This window comes from Lichenostomus cassidix, chromosome 17, assembly GCF_008360975.1.
Source record: "Lichenostomus cassidix isolate B80296 chromosome 17, HeHo_3.0, whole genome shotgun sequence".
NCBI lineage: Eukaryota > Metazoa > Chordata > Aves > Passeriformes > Meliphagidae > Lichenostomus > Lichenostomus cassidix.
Window position 1 is genome coordinate 5257718 of NC_139497.1, and position 17952 is coordinate 5275669.

At 46.1% G+C, this 17952-nt stretch overlaps 1 protein-coding gene across 2 annotated transcripts; it reads right to left on the reverse strand.

Moving 5' to 3' along the window:
• Positions 1 to 1619: 1619 nt before the first annotated feature.
• DOLPP1 (dolichyldiphosphatase 1) lies at positions 1620 to 15952 on the reverse strand. Of its 2 annotated transcripts, none has more exons than XM_085077063.1 (8): positions 15797 to 15952; positions 7468 to 7568; positions 5795 to 5879; positions 5439 to 5538; positions 4515 to 4613; positions 3100 to 3228; positions 2501 to 2590; positions 1620 to 2023 (listed from the first exon to the last, which is right to left on the reverse strand). In XM_085077063.1, the coding sequence occupies exons 1-8, from the start codon at positions 15870 to 15872 to the stop codon at positions 1987 to 1989; spliced, it is 717 nt and encodes a 238-aa protein (XP_084933189.1). In that variant the 5' UTR covers positions 15873 to 15952; the 3' UTR covers positions 1620 to 1986. The 2 variants fall into 2 exon arrangements, with proteins under 2 accessions (XP_084933189.1, XP_084933190.1); XM_085077064.1 differs by lacking the exon at positions 15797 to 15952 and adding an exon at positions 12173 to 12218.
• Between the last annotated feature and the right edge of the window lie 2000 nt (positions 15953 to 17952).

Below are 17952 nucleotides of genomic sequence, written 5' to 3' on the forward strand. Positions count from 1 at the left end.
AAAAAATTTATATATATATATATACTTGCTGTAACAACTGCAAACAGTTAATTTACTACCCATAGCTATTTAAACACAGAAATTTAAACAGCTTGCATTCCTGATCTCCTGCATCAGGATCACTTTGTACAGTTAACACTCTGGGTGTTAACACTCCAACAGCAGCTCCCACTCCACACAAACACACAAACTCCTATAGCAACAGGCACAGATGAAAACTTTAAAAATAAAATAAAAAATAACCAAGATGAACAGAAAAAAAAAGTCTCACTTCAAGCAGCTTTATAATGCAGGAGTCTGATTAAAGTGGAGATAGTAAAACAGGCAGCAAGACCGAGATGTGACAGTCATTTTACCTCTGCTCATGACTGCATCGAAGGCACACCGATGACCTTTGAGCCAGTTCAGAAGCTGTCCTTTATCTGTGAAAGTTCAAGTCAATTGTGCTTTGAATAAATACTTCTCTGTAGTTACACTTGAACTGCTGCATTATATACTAGAAATACAGAAAGTGTCCATGCACAGCCCTGAAGCACTTCGAGTATAGCCCTTGCCAGGTCAACTCATGGGTCACAGAGGTCGTAGGCATCACCAGCACACAGAGATGGCAGGCACACTCCCACAGAGACACAGCATCCAGAGCGCCACTGGCCAGACGGAGAATCGGAATGGAAGAAGGATGGAAAGCAAAACTTGCTTGTAGGAGTTCAGCATTCAAGGTTACAGCTGCAGAACCCCGACCAAGCTACTGTGATAACTGGCAGGAGCCTCTGCTAGGACAAGTTCCCTACTTGGAGTTCATGGATGGAGTCCAATAGGACTCTTCAAGGAGTAATTCAAAGAGCAGCTGAGCTAGTTATTAGTCATATGCTTTGTTGTTCATTTGTGGTTGTCACTGTGTTCATTCTTAAAAATCCCTCCCTTAACCTTTAACAGGAAAAAAAATCCAGTGCTTAAGACAGAGACCAGCAACTGAATTTTGTAAGGCTTTGGGCTGACTCTTACTGGAGCACAGCACTGCTTATAACCAATGGGCTTCCCAGTGCCCTCGGCACACTCAGTACAACAAAAGCTGTACAAATCACAGCAACCCTGAGGTAATAAAAGTATAAAGGAAGAGATGGAATAAATGTGAGATATGTATGATAATTTTGCCACCTAGGAGAGATTTTGAGAAGGACACTCTTGCTAATTACACAACAGGAGCAGCAGTGGAAAAAAAAATAAAGAGTCAGTATATTTGTGTTTTTCCTTTGTTTTACACACACACTCCCCTTAATTGGTATCCGTGCAGGCTTCCCTGCAGAACTGTCACTAGTGTTAAAAATCAGATCTTTATAGTCTATCTGTCTGTACAAAGTACAGTTGGAATTGCTTTTGATCTCCCAAACTGATTGCAGAAAGGAAAGGCTTCCTTCTTCCTTCTGTCTAGGTCACCCCATCCTAGTTCCCCTCCCTCCTAAGAAGTTTGTAAGATTTAAAAGCCCTAATTAAACATGATCAACTTTAGTTTTGTCATCTTCTTCCAAAAAAAGAAAAACCCGATCCAAAAAAAAAAAAAGGGTAAAAAACCAAAACACACAATCAATGCCTCACCCACCCCATAAACAATAGTTCCATTTAAAAAAATAAATAAATAGTGTGTATATTTCATGCTGAAAAAAAAAAGTCACAGAAAGGATTCATTTTTGGTTTTCCCTCCCCCAAACACGACACCAGGCATTTTCTCCCCCCTCCCCTGACGTAGACACGATGGTACATCCAACCATGTGCATCTGTGTTCAAAATGAGTTTCTACTCCTGCACGGTCCCACATGCATCAGGGAGCAATCCAGCTTAGCTGCTAAAGCAGAGCAAAGGCTTTCAGGTTTTGGGTATGGTCCCTGCCTGTTCCTTTGGTCCGTCTGTTAAAAGGCTCCTTGCTGCTCCCAGGTCTCTGCTCTTGTCTGTCTCCGTTAAAATGAACCTGGTTCCCCACGTTCCTGGTCACTGGAGCTTCGTACCCAGCTTGCGCTGTCTGTTCCTGCAAGGTGACACGGGCACAGGTGACACAGGGGACCACAACCCCATCCTGGGGGGCTAAAACAAACCAGGGGGCAAATACAGGATTGAAGTAAGGCTCTGCTTAGCTCCACACAAAACTGAAGTGCCCCTGTCGTACCCACCAGGGTGATCAGCCCTTCCCACTCTCCACACTCTCAGAACATCCCCCCCATCTTCAGTACACAAGCTCTCATGTGGATGCAAGACTATAAACAACTGCTTGCAAAAGCCATGGGCTAGGGAGCTGAAATGCTACTTAAATGAAATTAAAAATCTCACACCCTCTCCAGACTCATCTTTCAGATGCAGTCATTAACCCACAACTTGTTATTTCTTTACTCTGAGTGATTCTACCCACAGCAGCCAAAAATTATCAGCTATGTATCAGAAAATGAATTAATAACTGCATCTGAAAGGTTAGAGGAGCAGCAGCTCCTCTACTCCCAACAGAACTTACCTTGCTTCTGCTCTCGTGACTGTGTATTCAAACCACAGGATGTTAGGAATGAGGCTGGTATCTCGGATTAAAAAGAACTCTGAAATTGGCCTGAAAACAGACAGTGTGGTAGAAAGGGAGAAATAATTAGACTTTCTCCAACAAAATTTTGATTAAAAAAAAAAAGCACATAACCTGATATAGTTAACAGTAATTGTCACTTCAGACTGGGAAAAGGATTCTTTGTTACATTTAATCAAGAGCTTTTTTTTTTCTTTCCTTACACAATATTTCCCAACTATATTACATGTAAATGGCTCTGCAATTTTAATAGGTCATTAGACATTCACTAAGAAAGGTCTGCTGCTCATCTTGCAAAGCTCCTCCAGCACTCTGCCACACCTCACAGCTTTAGCAGGGCTTTATGAAATGTAGCAGTTGATTGAATTCCCTCTTCCCCACGCTTATCAAGGACACATGATCCTTTGTATATGCATGCACAAGAAAACATGGAGGAACAAAGTAGGTTACACAACAGCCAGTATGCAAAACTGGGACAGAGCCCAGGAACTCTCATTTCTAACATCCATAACAAACCTTCACAGAATAAAGCGACTTACCACGCAGCTATCCTTGGGAAGAGGGGAGTTAGAATCTCTTGTGTGAAGGCAAACCAGGCTATGGCCATGATGCTTCCTGCCACACCTCCATATAGGACTTGGCTCCAGGTGTGGTAAAGCAAATAAACCCTGCAGTGGAAGAGAAGAGTCACCAGACAGGATTTAAAACAAAAGGAGGCAAGACTCAGGGGTTGAGGTGTCACTGGACCCACAGATGGTGTGAGCAAGTAACCCTCCAGATGTTAAAAGTGGGTGTCTTTTTTCAATAAAAAGCTGGCAAAAATAGCTGGGGGAAAAAACTGGGAAAAATTCTTCCCTGCTACAGCAGTTTCAGCTTAGAGCACTTCTAGTCTGATCTTAACACAATAACCCTCCACATTCTCCTTCATCCATCTTTGCATCAACTGAGGAACTAATATTGTTAGTTCCCGCAAGAGACTTTTCCAAAGCCAGTAACAGGACAAGTCCCCTCCAGGCCACCAAAGCCAGGGCTTAAAAGCTTTTAAGAAGATTGACAGTATTTTTTTTTTATGATTTTGCTGCTCTCCAATGTGACAGGCACAGAGGCTGCATGACCAGTGTGCTCACTGTGACTGCAGCCACTCAGAGCTGCACTGTTGGTCTATTACATCTGTGCACAAGCTACATTCAAAATTCTTTTCACCCAAATATCATAAAACCATTATGATCATCTTATCTGACCCTCTGCCTAACACAGGTCACTTGATTTCCTCTAATTTTGTTTTAATTAGACCATATACCTCTGACAAATTTGTCCTGTCAGAATTTTAAAATAATTAGTAATAAGTAATCAGCTGTAGTGTACAGTCAGCTGTGCCAACAGGTAATTACTTTCCTGTGGAAAATGTGACCCTATTTCTAGCTTGAATTTGTCTGTTTTTCCAATCACTGGAGCTCACTTTACATTTAATCTACTAATGAGAAAAAAAAAATCATGATCAAAGTTCTATTTTCTTTATTCATCTTAATACAACTAAATCTTGCAAGCCAAACAGCTACAAATGTTTTGATTAACTAATCCTCAAGCAAAACAATGGGATTGATCAACTGCAGCAATCCAAATGTTGCAGATGCTGGTGTGCCAAGGCATGGGGCAATGCTTCCACGATTAGTGCTGGTAAGAGGGCGAGGCAGCAAGGCTGGAGCATGGCAGTGGAGCCCATGGGGAATTGGCACAAGCTCAGCTGATTTGGGGTTTTATAAATGCTTCTGTGAAGAACCACACACATAGCACCTTTGTTTATTGGGTCTCATGGCAACACTTCTACAAATCTCTGACTAGTACAGGGCAGTGAAGAATAAATTGGGAAAGGCAGGATGAGGAATGCCAAGGCTGCTGGCTGGGACAAGCCACGGGGCTGTATGAGAGCAGAAGACAAACAGTTGCTCCATACCTACTATATGAGACTAGCAAAGCCACTGTGACGAGGCAGATGGACAGTACATGTCGCCATAGTAAATCCAGAAACCTCGCATTGTTTGTTTGGTGCATTCTGAAAGAGATGGAGAGCCATTAGCACAGGACAGGGAGCTGAACAGTCCTGACCTCCCTCCCTCTGAAACCCTAGGAAAGCTCTCTCTACTCCAGTGGGGTCATGGGCAGCTCAATCCCATCCCAGCAGCAATCTGTCCCACTGGCAGTAGTTAAAAGAGTAGTTAAAGCAGCCTCTGTGTCTCTCCAACTGTGAGCAGGGACTGCTGTGGTGGAAGGCAGGATGCTCACACTGACGTGAGAGGCACATGCTGAGCATATGCAACAGGTAGCCAAAAGATCAGAGTGTCTCCATTGCCCACAGAGCCAGGAGGAACTGTGAGTTTTGTCTTCCTCCCCACGTGGAGCCACAAGACAGAGCCATGCCCCAGCAAGAATTTCATTAAAGCACAGCATATAAACCCAGTCCTTGGTAAGGGAGGTGAACTAAAAAGTCATGCAAGTGGATAGCTGGTATTACCCAAAAGATTATAGATAACCCCACTGAAACTGAGAAAAAATGAGAAAGCAGCTCTTCATTTCTCTTCCCTATTCCCATCTCTTCCATCACACTGGGGCACCAACACAGCTTAGAAAAAGAAAACTGGGAGATCTTTACCCTGACAGGTAAAAGGAAACCCACTCACACCCTCCAGTTTTCAGCCATGGTAACTCCAGCCCTACATTCAGATTGAGACAGACATGCTCCATTCCCTCAAGCCACAATAAACTGTGCAGGTCCCCAGATTTATTTCCATTATCCCACTCAAGTGGCATCTGGCAAGGGAGCTACCCATTTCAGGTGTTTCAATACATTAACAACCAAAACCTGACACAGAATTTTTACCTTAAATAAAGGAACAGAAAGGAATAGACAGAAAAAAACCACATGAATTGGGAGTGGCTGGACGGCATCCCATATTTTGTGGTCACTGTTGAATGGGCTTCTGGGAAGAGAAGAAGAAAGAATATGGTCAAGGTATGGTCAGCAGCTGCAACACCCCAGACATGAAGCCAGACCACGCAGCTGGAGCATGCTGAGTTCACAGGACATGTCCCTGCTCAGGTGGCTCTGCCAGCCCTTTTATACCAAACATCCACAGCCAACGTGAGGCAAAGGGGGATATACCCTCTAAGCCCCTTATAGTCAGCATTCCACTCAAAACTCCCCTGACACCACCACCCCCATGGTCCATACCCTACCTTCGCACGGCCGAGGCTCCCGGATTACATTTTTTATTAACCAGTTCACTCCCTCGTTGAACACCAGCCCTCCCAAGAAAGAGATCTGTGAAGGCAAGACAGCTGTGTCATCCCCTCTAAAAGATCCTTCTACTTACCAGGCTCTCTCTGTTGACAAAACCCCAAACATTATGTTTCTAATTTTCTTTTCTGACTACTAGAGTTAAAACCAACGGCTTCCAATTTCTCTACCTGAGGAAGAAAAGCATTTATTTTCAGCTCACTTTCTATTTGGCAACACTTTGCGTATAATGCAGCTTTTCAGCAGCTGATACATAGAAAGAGACAAAAATGACAGAGTAGAGCACTTCTGCCAGCATCTTGCACCAGCAAGTGCAGAAAGTGACCTTTTTAATACGGCAGGTTTTCAGGAATTGGCTTTTCCCGATGACCAACAGGGGGAGTGCAGACACTGTTATTTGGGTAAATAGCTTAAAACAAAGGTGACTTTTTAGGCTTTCTGGCTTTTCCCTCTATGGATATTTTCATCTTGGAGCTGCTGTCTTCAGTCTAAGATGAATTCACATTTTGAGCTGAGCCAGACTGGTAGCATTTATTTTTACTCTTCAGCTCCACAGTTCATACACCTCCCCTAAATTAGTCCTGCTGCTATGATCAAATTCCCAGCTGGTGATGACACTCTGCCTCCTTAACACTCAGTCCCATTCCACATGATGAAGCAATTTTTCACTCCACATCCTGAGCCACGGGTCAGGCTGCTGCAAGTCAGCCAGTGTCTCTCTCCAGCCCAGTGGTGACTTCCCACATGAAGAACTGGAAATCATCCTCAACACCTGCCACATTACCAACACTAAACAAGTCTCTGTATTCAGAAACCTATAAATCTGTGCAATAGTTACTCTGGCTCATTCTCTCTTTTGGGCCAACAAGAAACCTTTGAGTTGCCAAAACGAACAGCTGCCTTTCCTAGTTAGAAGTCATATTCCCAGATCCCTTGAGCCACTGGTTCCCTTGACACTGTGGCCCTACATTCAAAATGTGCTGTCAAAATCCTTTCCGTGGCCCCTGTTTTATCTGTTTACTGAGGGCAAATGTTACAAGAGGTTTATACATCCTGGAGGGAGTTTATCCATGACACTGATTCCCAACTACCTGGCAGAGCAGACAGAAAGTATTATAAGAATTTGGACAGAAACAAGTCTCTTTTGCCCCTGGCATTTGAAAAGCAGCCCCTAAAGACAGATCCACTCCCTTGTAAAGCTGTAGGTTTTATTTTTATCCCCTTTTCTGCCTCAGTAGTTCAAAGAAAGTGCATCCTCCTGAGTTACACACACCATTTCCTGCATATGCTGCCCAGTGCTATGATCCTACTGGATCTTGGGAGTGTTCCCACTCTGCAACAGCATTCTGTACTTCCTCACACATCTCCCTTGATGGTTCTGGACAGATAATGTCCAAAACACACCACAGAGTAACAGAGAAGTCAGCAAAGGCTGAGCAGCCTTTTAACCTGGTACGGGTGCTAAGTGTCTCCTGCTGTTCCCTGACAGGAAGATGCTTCTCCTAAGCTTGCTCCTTAGAGAGAGAAAAAGAAGTGTGAATACAGGAGCCCCAGGTGACAAAGGAAAAGACTTTTGGAAAAGGAGAGGCTGGGAAAGGAGAGAAGGACTCACCGTGTGAAGTTCTCTCTTGAATATGATGAGTGTTACAAAACCAACAATAATGAATATTGGACCAAGACTCAAATAAGCTAAAAGCTGGCCAGAGAAATCACCTGGGGAAACAAACAAGAGAAACAAATCAGTTTGAATTTCATAGGTACTTGCCTGCCACCACAGCAGGGGTCAGTTGGAGCCGTTGATCACAGGGCACAGACGGGCAAACTCAGCACTGCAGCAAGTCCCTGTGTTCCAGAGTGAGAGAAGAACCAAGGCAGAAAGACAGCAGTGTTTCCATGCAGGTTCAAAATCAGGGATGAAAGGAGCCTGGCATCATTCAGCACAGATTACTGCCACCCAATTTACAACAATAACCATGAGTGTGGGCCCAGAGTCACTTTAATCCAACATAAGCACAGGCTTCTGCAAAAGAGGCAGCATCTTTCCCTTCCCCTCGTTCCTATTTCCTCTCTGTGCCAGCAAACACTCCCCAAACAAATCCTTTCCCACTCTCTCACTAAAATGGGTTAGTTTTCAGCTGGATCAGCTTCCTAATCTGTCTCACCATGTGTCTGCACGAACACTAGCATTAGCAAAATGGGGAGGAAATAAATAGCTAAACATAGCAGGAGATGTCAGGGAAATAAAGGAGACTCTGCTTTTTTAACCAGTAGCCCACTTGTACCACAAAGAAGGGGATTTGGGCCTCCAACCCAAATAATTACCAGTCTAGTTATCCCCCAGGGGGAATCAGGGAGCAGCAATGGGACCTCACATAGGTCATAAGGTCCCTCAAAATCTTTATCCTGAACTACAACAGACACAGAAGTGGGCAGCAACAGTCAGGAGCAGCTGTGCATTTTGATCCAAGTTTCTCTTGCCTCTCTTCCCAGAAAAGGGACACACACAGAAGTATTTGGAGAAAAGATGTCAGCACAAATTCCGAGGAAACAAAAAATTACCAGAGTAATTTTGCTCCAAGATCAGCAATTCATATCAGAAGTGTGAGAACTGTCTGCCAGAGAATCTTTAAATACAGAAGTCACCACAAACTCACTGTGTGAACCCAGCAAGCAACAGAAGAGATCGGTACTGTGTGTATTGGTTCTCAGAGACCAGATCCTCTCCATCCCATCGCTGAACACAAAAGGATCAGCCCTCACATAAATTTGTGCGTCTTCCCTCCTCTCAAAAGGAAACAGGATGCCTCTGCAAGGGTGAGCACTGGACTCATTCCTAGATCAATTCCACTGCAAGATACTGAGTCTCCCCAGCCCACACACCCACATTTCAAAGCAGCACTTGGCAAAAAGGACTTTAACCTCAGCCTCTGAGTGTTGGAACTGATAAAGAAGTTATTGTCCCTTTACAACACAGTTCATGCTGATGTAATTGCTACATAGTTGTGGTTACAACAGGTACAGTGCATGGAAGCCTCTTGAATTCCAAACTCTGGGTTAAATTTGGGAACCAGCAGCATCATCAGCAAGAATTACTAGCAGGAGTTAGGTGAAATTAGAAGATTTGGAGGACAAAACCCCCAAGCACACTGGGTTTCCACTAAAGTGAGGTTCTACTCTGGTTTTAACCTGAAAAGGTTAGAAGACACTGAATTTAAAACTTTTCTTGCTCCATATGGCAGGTTTGTCATGCATCAGATGCATTCCAAATGCTCCCAAAGTAATGGATTATGGCAACACAAAGGGGGTGTAAGTCGCTGTACCAGTTACCTGCAATAGACAATTAAGCCCCTTATGGTTTTACATAAACCACAAACTCTCAACAAAATGAATTCTATCATCAATGATGAGGGAATTCATGAGACAAGCCACCTTGTCAGGAGACAATCAAACTACTCTGAAAACATTAGGAATACTTTCCAATAGTCTCAACTCCAGCATTACCAACTGAAGAGAGCTCATCATCAAGAGATCACCATGTTTCAGATCGTTTACTCTGTTAATCCACAGAACATAAAGGCTTAGCACTTCCAGACTAAAAGCCATAATTTTGTCAAGTAGAAACCAAACCAGATTATTTGTCTTCTCAGGGGGTTCTATTTCTCGTGCAGATGGTGGAAAGGTACTTAAGTAAGTAGTATTTTAATTTAAATAGGATCATCAGCAGCAAACTCAAAATCCTCTGTTACATTACATGATAACACTGCCAATAAATCAAATCACCCAGACTTCACAGGCACACAACCCACACCTGAGTAGGGAACCAGACACCACTGCTCCCAGATGTGCCTGCAGGCACCAAGTCCTTTACTCAATCTTAACACAAAAGCTCCTCAAATATTTCAGCCATCCATTTAAAACAGAGCAGATATCACTAATAATACTTCATGTTCCTGTGGCTAATGGCAATTAAACAGAGTCACATTCTGAACCCACTTTTTTGAGGGGAGGAGGCAAACAAACAGCTGGGCACTAACTGAAGACAGCACTGGAACTACCCCAGGAACCCACTAATGCCATCACAAATGGACCCACTGGATCAGCAGCTCAAGGCAGAGCTGCAGTGACTAAAGCAGCTCCGAAAGGACTGGAAATCCCCAGTGGAGGAGGCAAAGTGAGCTCTGAGAGAAAGGCCAGCGCTGCTCAGCACGCAGTGCTCCAGGGGCCTCAGAGCGTGATTACTTCTGTCACTCCTGTCTCCTCTCACGCTCCAGTGCGCTCCGAGACTTATTCCCAGGGAAAGGAGACGTGCAGGAGAGCCACAGTGTAAAGTCCAGTCAGATCTAGCAAGCAGCATCCCCTCCTTTTTTATACAAATTAGTTTTCCTTCAATTTACTAAACTTGGGAATTTTAAAGCAGTTCCTCCAACCAGTAAGAACAGAGACAAAATCTCTGCAAAAATGCAAAAGCAGAATCTACTTAATATATACCTTGGGTTGTGTTTAGTTTTAAATTCTGTTTTTTTCAAGTCCAGCCTTCCCTGGACTTGGGATCATTTGGAGCTCAAAAAGCAAAAATAAAGAATGCAACTACCTCATTTTTGGGCAGCCAAGAGATAAGTACGTGCAGCACTATACATAGCTCTGACACACGCTGTTTTTTTCAGCCTTCATTCAGCATCTACTTCTGCTCCAATTCAACATTTTACCCAGCATCCTGTCAGTGGAAATATCTGAGCTTCACCACATCAGTTTAACCTGTATAGGATGTACAAATGTGAATCAACAGCCCCCAACCACATCCTACCACAAGATTGAGCTTTGCCACTGCCACTTCCTATTGAAGGATCTATTTGTGGCACTGCCGCTGGTCGTGTGTTCTTGGCTAAGTGCATGTGTGCAAGCTGGACACAACACACAGTGTACATGTGTCATGGGCATTTACACCACTAAATATTCATGATAGAAAAGAATCATTTCCTCTGCTTGTGCACATACCCATAACATGAGCTGTGGGACAACAAAAATATCTTCAGGAGGCTTTGAATTATGGCGTAAAGGCAGGAACCAGACATAACTTCTGCAGGGAGATTAAACATAAACCCTGCATAAAAGCAGCCAAACAAGAGTGGGATCTGCTTCTTCCAAGAGATACTGCTTAGCTACGGAATGAGCTCTGACTTGTGAGCTCCCACCCTGCAGAGACTCACAGAAGGGCTTATCAGAACTAACATTCCTGTAGGAGCAGCATGTGCTGACACTGAACTGCAACAAGAACAGCTGAGCCAAAGCACAGACACAGCACCAATACCTTTGCACCTCTTCACCCACAAGCTGATTCTGCACACCTGCCCCTCCAACTCTGCCTGGCTGTAGGAAACATCCTGGAGAAACTGGGAAAATGGGAATATTCGCTGTCATTCTGCAGAGAAAAGGTTTTGGCACACCAGGTTTCTCTCCTTAAAGAATCTGTCCAGTGTGAGGAGGTCCAGAAAGTCCCAGAGCTCTAAGAATCCCAGCTGCACTGAAGAGAGGAAGTTTTCTTTCTTTTCTCCAAATAATAATAAAAAACCCAAACAAACCAGGAACTCAATGTTTCTCCACTGAAACTCACCCTACAGACAGGAAGTCCCTGAAGATGAGTTTTAAGTCTGCAGCACAAAGTCATCCCATGCAAAGCATACGGGAAAAAACAACCCTAATTATACCCATGACATGACAGGATTTAGTTCAGTTGTTATCAAACAAAAACCCTCAGACTCAGTGTGTGCCAATACCTTCAGAGGAGCATCCAGTGCTCTGCAGCAGTCAAAACGGCTAGAACATTTTTAAGAACATAACAGAAGTTACTATAACAGCACTACAAAAATTTATTATGCAATTCTGGTGTCACCAGCTAAAAAGGGAGCGTACACACAGAAAAGGCAAATAGAATAGGGACAAAGATAAGTATGCGACAACAGGCATTCAGAAAACATCAAATAAACCAGATTTTCAGCTGAAAAAGGAAAACAGATGATACAACAGTTCTGTAAAGTCGTGAATTATATAGAGAAATTGACAGCAAACAATTGCTGCCTCTCACTGCACATGAGAGAGTGTTTGATGAAATTACTGAGCAATGGACTTAGAAAAGAAACAACAACCACATTAAGCTACAAAGCTCAGTGCCAAAGATACTGTGAGATCCAAAGCGGAAATGGATTCAAAGAGCAATTAGACATACAGCTTTTATACATCCATCAAAGGACTTAACAGTCCTGATGCAATCACCAGCTCATTACTGGAAGGACACAGGGAAGAAGGATTATTCTGCCTACCTGCCAGCAGCCTGACACTACGCCAGATCATTCCTTGGTCTCACCAAAGCACAGCTGCTGATATGAAATGCTCCAGGATCAAAAAATTCTGAAAGCAGCATCAGAATGATATTTTTACAGGCCATCCTCTGCAGCAGCGTGCTTTAGCACACCAAGGCAACACTGCCATGGCTGATTTTTTTCCCCCTATGTTTAATCCTGACATTCCCTATGGGTAGTATTTCAGTCAGGTCTCCAAGATTCCATTCCTCAGACCAGTCTGCAGTTGATTACCCCAGCATTCATCTGCTGTTTCTCATTTATTTTGCTCAAAGTGGACATCACAGAAAGCCCAGGAGAGCTGTGCAGCCATACAAGCAACTAAGGATGGATTTGATGTATCACTATTGATAAGGAAACATTAGATCAGGACAGGGAGCACCCTTCTGGAGACACCTCTCTCCTTCACAATTACAAGCAGAAGCCCAAAACCAGGCTTTGTCTGCCAAGCCAAAATCAGCAGTGACAGCTTTTTACCCAGCCCCAGGGAGTGGGACTGTCACCCATGGCAGATGAAAGCTCGGGTGGCAGCAGTTCTGCACTGGAAATCTTTAAAGATGTGATATTTTCACAGGCAGTTGCCACAGTGGCTCAGCAGCCTCTGGGATCAGCCAAGAGCCAAAGCTGTTTGCCACAGAGCAGTGCATGACATGCCAAGACAGCTTAATAATTGATGTTGGTAAAAGCAGGATCTATTTCTCATTCCGACCCCTCTCAGCAGCACAAGGCTACATTAACTCCACTGTGCTGAGCATGCTGCCAACATCACTATTTTATAAATATACATTATCTAGAAGCTTTATGGACCTGGACTTTAGCTGTGCACAGGTTGAATGCAAACAGCTTTCTAAATAAAGTTAGGGCACTTTCCCCAAATCCAGGTAAAAGCATCAGACCTACCATCTTAATGCAAGTCATTTTTTTAGACAAAAATGCTGTCAACCCAGACTTTAGTAAAGCCTTTGACACTGTTTCCCATAGCATTCTCCTGGATAACATCCATGGCTTGGATGGGTGCAGTTTTCTGGATAAAAAGCCTATCCAGGCCCAGACTGGTGGGGAATGGAGCTAAATCCAGCTGCGGCTGAGCAGGAGGGGTGTTCCCCAGGGCTCAGTTCCGGGGCAGGTGCTGTTTCATATCTTTATTAATGATCAGAACAAAGAGATCGAGTGCACTCTCAGACAGTTCCCCAATAACACCAAGTCCCCCTGTGCTGGGCACTGCTAAAGCCCCATCTCAAACCCTGGGGGGTCAGTTTTGTGCCCCTCACAAGAGAGACATTGACAGGCTGGAGCATGTCCAGAGAAAGGAATGAAGCTAGGGAAGGGTCTGGAGCACCAGAAGTGGCCATGGGAGCTGGGGGGCTCAGCCTGGAGAAAAGAGGAGTCTCAGGGGGGATCTTCTGGCTCTGCACAACTCCCTGACAGGAGGGGGCAGTTGGGGGAGTGTCGGGCTCTGCTCACAAGGAACAAGGGACAAGAGGAGAGGAAAAGGCACAAGTTGCACTAGGGAAGGTCTAACTTGGATATTAGGAAAAGCTTCTTCACAGAAAGAGCTGGACAGCCCAGGCACAGCTTGCCAGGGCAGTGGTGGACTCCTCATGCCTGAAGGGATTTAAAAGCTGTGTAAATGTGGCACTTGAGGACATGATTTAGTGGTGGCCTTGGCAGTGCTGGGGGAACAGCAGGACTCAGTGATCTCAGGGGCTTCTGCAACCTAAATGATTCTATGAGAATAAATTAACAAACTTTTATACCTCCAGCTGTTTTACTGTTTTAGTCCTTCATCACATCTTTATAGGCTTTCATAAATACATGTTTTATCCAAGATAAACACAGTGCCCATCCTCTTCATACACAACCCTAAGCTGAGCGGTGATTTACCCCTCCACACAATCATCTTCTCCCTTTGCCTGTTTAAGGGCTCTCAATGCAGGGAGAAAATAATCGGGTTATGTCACATTGTTCAAGATCTGACAGATAACCCTTGTGCAACGATTTCCACCACCTTCATTTCCCAAACCAATCCAACAAACGGAGCACAGGACGCTCTGTGTATACTGCCAGGTTCAGATAAGGAGATAAGATACAGAGATGAATATATCGGTACTACTGGTAAGATTATTTCCCATCTCTCCCAAACTGTCACATTAATATATTTGAAAAGGGGGATGGCAGAAGAGCTTACAGTGTGGAGGAAAATGCAAAGCAGAAAAGGAAATGCCAATATTTCACATAAAGCATCACAGAAACCATGGAACAGCCATAAGGGGGAGGGCCAAGAAATAATGTATCTCCAGTGCCAAATCTTTTTTGAGTGTTGTCACATTTCAAGTCTCCTAGCTAAATGGGCACTTTCAAGCCAGAAGATCCCTAAGCACTTTAAAAGCTTTAGGAATCGCACGACTGAGAGGAGCTTTCATCAGGAACAAAAATCCAGCTATTGAAACAGAACATACAGCAACACTTCATGGCAAGCTGGGGGCTCGCTACGAGAACTGAAAATATTGAGAATAGTTTTTAGGCAAGATTTGGATTTTGAGCAAATAGTTAATACTAACACTGCAAAACTTCATTTTTCTATTCTCTCTGATTGTAACAAGGACCCAAACCCAGCACAGCACAAAGCACCCAGAGGAGCTCCACAGGACCACTGATAGGACACAATTTAAACATCTGCCAGCTGAACACCCATTTGCTCTTGCATGCTGGCAGATCAGGAATTCATTCCGCCTGGGTCACGGTGCTGGTGTGCAGGACCTTTGTGGATCATAGCTATCCCAGCTGGAACAGCCCATCCTGCCCTCAGGCACCTACTGCTTCTCAAACCCACCTTGCCAAGAGCTGAGCCAGGAACACCCTGTGCCCAGAGTCCTCCGGGCATTTCCCTCAGCGCTGACTGACCAAAGTGCTCCCAGAAAAGCCACCAGATCCACCTGGGACAGGGACACTCCCAGCACAGCCACCAAACTCCGCTGGCAGCCGAGCCCACCCCGGGGACACGGCCACCGTGCAACATCCCCGCTCCCTGGGATGTCACGAGGGCCCCCCGAGTCCGCTGGCACGGTGACACACCACGCCAGGTCCCCAGCACAGGGAGCAGGGCGGTGACACCCCAGCACGCTGCTCGGGCGGCAGCGGGGCGCTGCACACCGTGGGTGGGACCCTCGCCTCGAGGCCGGGGGCAGCCACACATGGCCAGAAGGCTGCAGGGGCGGCGAGGCGGCGGTGTGGAGTGGCCAGGGCGGCAGCGGAGGGCCGGGCGGGCTCGGCACCCCCGGGACGGAGCCGTCCGTCCCACTCCCCATGCCCGCTCCCCTCACCCGTCGCCCCCCCGCAGCCCCCCAGCCCGGAGCCCCCAGGGCGCATGCGCATCGCCGCTCCCGCCGTGGCTCACAATCTGGCAGAACGCCTCGCCGCCCGCAGCGCGCACGCGCGCCCCGCCACCACGGCGCTGCTGCTCAATGGCTCACTATTTGGCAGCCGCCAGCCCGGCCCTCGGCGGTGCCGCAGGGAGGCGGGAAGGGCCCCGCCGCGCGCGGAGGCGCGGCGGGGAGGCCCGGCGGCGGCGAAACGGAGCGTTACCTGCGGGATACTCGACGTGAGTGAGGGAGACCGGCCGCCACGGCGCGGGCAGCGAGCACTCGCCGACTGAGGCCATCTTACCCGGATACCGGGCCGGGCCGCTACGGCCAATCGCGACGCTCTTGAGGGGCGGTGCGGCCAATGGGCGGGGGCGCGGGGAGTGGCGGGCCAATGGCGACGCGCGGCAGGTGAGGCGCCGGCCAGCCCAACACCGCCCAATTAAACACCCAGCCCGGGTAGCGCTCCAGCCAATCGGCTGCTGGCACCGCTGCCCAGCAGGGGGCGGGAACAGGGAGAGGCACAGCCAGTCGAAGGAAAGGCGGGCGGCAGGGCGTTTCCTCATTGGCCAGAAGTGCCGTGCGGATGGGCCAATCAGCAGCTCGCACTGGCGCCAGTTCTCAGCCAATGAGCGGCGGCGGTGGCGCGGCGGGCGCGGGGCTGTGAGGCGGGGGCTTGGCGGGAAACATGGCTGGGCTGGATTCCCCTCACAGCCCGGCGGGAGCAGCCCGAGCTCCCCTCACGGCTCTACACCCCGGCGGGAATAGCCCGAGCTCCCCTCACAGCCCGGCGGGAACAGCCCGAGCTCCCCTCACGGCTCTACACCCCGGCGCGACCCGCTCCAGACAGCGAGTTCCCGCTCTGCTGCTGCCGGAGCTCCCCACACACCCCGCGGCAGCTGCTCCAGTCGCTGTTTAAAAAAAAAAAAAAAAAAAAAAAAACCAGAAAACCAACAACAAAAATACGTAAAAATATGTGGATTTAAATTAGAATTGTTCATTTCAAAAGGGCATTACTACATTCAGCTCTACATCACAGTATCACTGCGCTAACCCGAGCACATTTTTACTTGCCCTGTACAGGAGCGATTGGCTGATAAGATCCAAGCTACTTTGAAAATGCATATTTGGGGGGTTTTAACACCGCTTAGGAGGAGGATTTATATTTATAACCACATCTAGCTCTGTAAAGAATGAGCAGCTCCCGTGTGGACATGCACACAAGAAAATAAAAGCCTGGAATAAAGTCACCGAATCACAGAATGGTTTGTGTGAGAAGGGGCTTTAAAGCCCATCTCATTCCACCACCCCAGATTGCTCCAAGCCTCATCCAGCCTAGCCATGGACATTTCCAGGGATGTGGCAGCCACAGCTTCTCTGGGCAACCTGTGCCAGGGCCTCACCCCCTCACAAGGAGGAATTTCTTCCTAAGTCCTGGCAGAAAAGCAAGTACATCCTTTAAAGGTTCTGCAAAGGCCAGGCAACACCTGGTCCAGGTGATACCTTTTCTTTGCCCCTAAATACCTTTAACTGCTGAAATCAGCCACTTTGAAAATCAAGCCAAAGGAATGTTCCCATATGTGACTCCAGAAATAAGACTTACCTGGGCAGCCTGAGGAAAAGCAGAACACAGAGGAGCATTGCACAGAAAAGCTTTCAGAAGGCAAATCCACCTTCAGACCAAACAAGCAATGTTGATTCAATATTAAAAAATAAACCATATAGAAAAATAACTATGCAAGAGCCCTGCAAGAAGTGATCAACACAGGCACAGGATTGCCTTTTATTTGTGTCAGGGTAGCACACAGACCAGGATTTCTATCCTGTAAATTAAGATTTCAAAAAGGGAAGAAAACTCCTTTTTTTGCAGTTGTAATATACCTTCTTCAATTATGATTATGTCCCATTAATTTCCAAGTTCTTCAAAGCTGACATTCTCCTTGGCATTTCGAGAAATAAAATAGCATTAAAGTCTTATTATTTGGAAAGAAAGAGAAAATATTTACTGCAGGAGCTCAGTTCATCTCAGAAGACTGCTATGAGGGAGCATGAGTGATTTACTGCTTTCATTATTCAAGTTAAATAAATCTCCTCCTTTCCAAGCTATTGAATGTAGAGTTATGCTGGCAGAATGGATTACATTTGATCTATGTACCATGACAAGTACTGAAAATTGTGGGCTTCATTGCTGTATTCACCCACTCCTTCCTGAACAGGAGAAAAAAGTGTCAATACACGGAGCAGCCTTTGCTCTGTGCCTCAGCACAAGAAAGCACAAAGCTGCTCTGGAGCTGTAATGAGTGTGGAGTCTGACTCCATGGAAACTGAGATAAACTCCTTTTAACTCTCTCAACTAATGATCAGGGTGTGGCGTGAGAC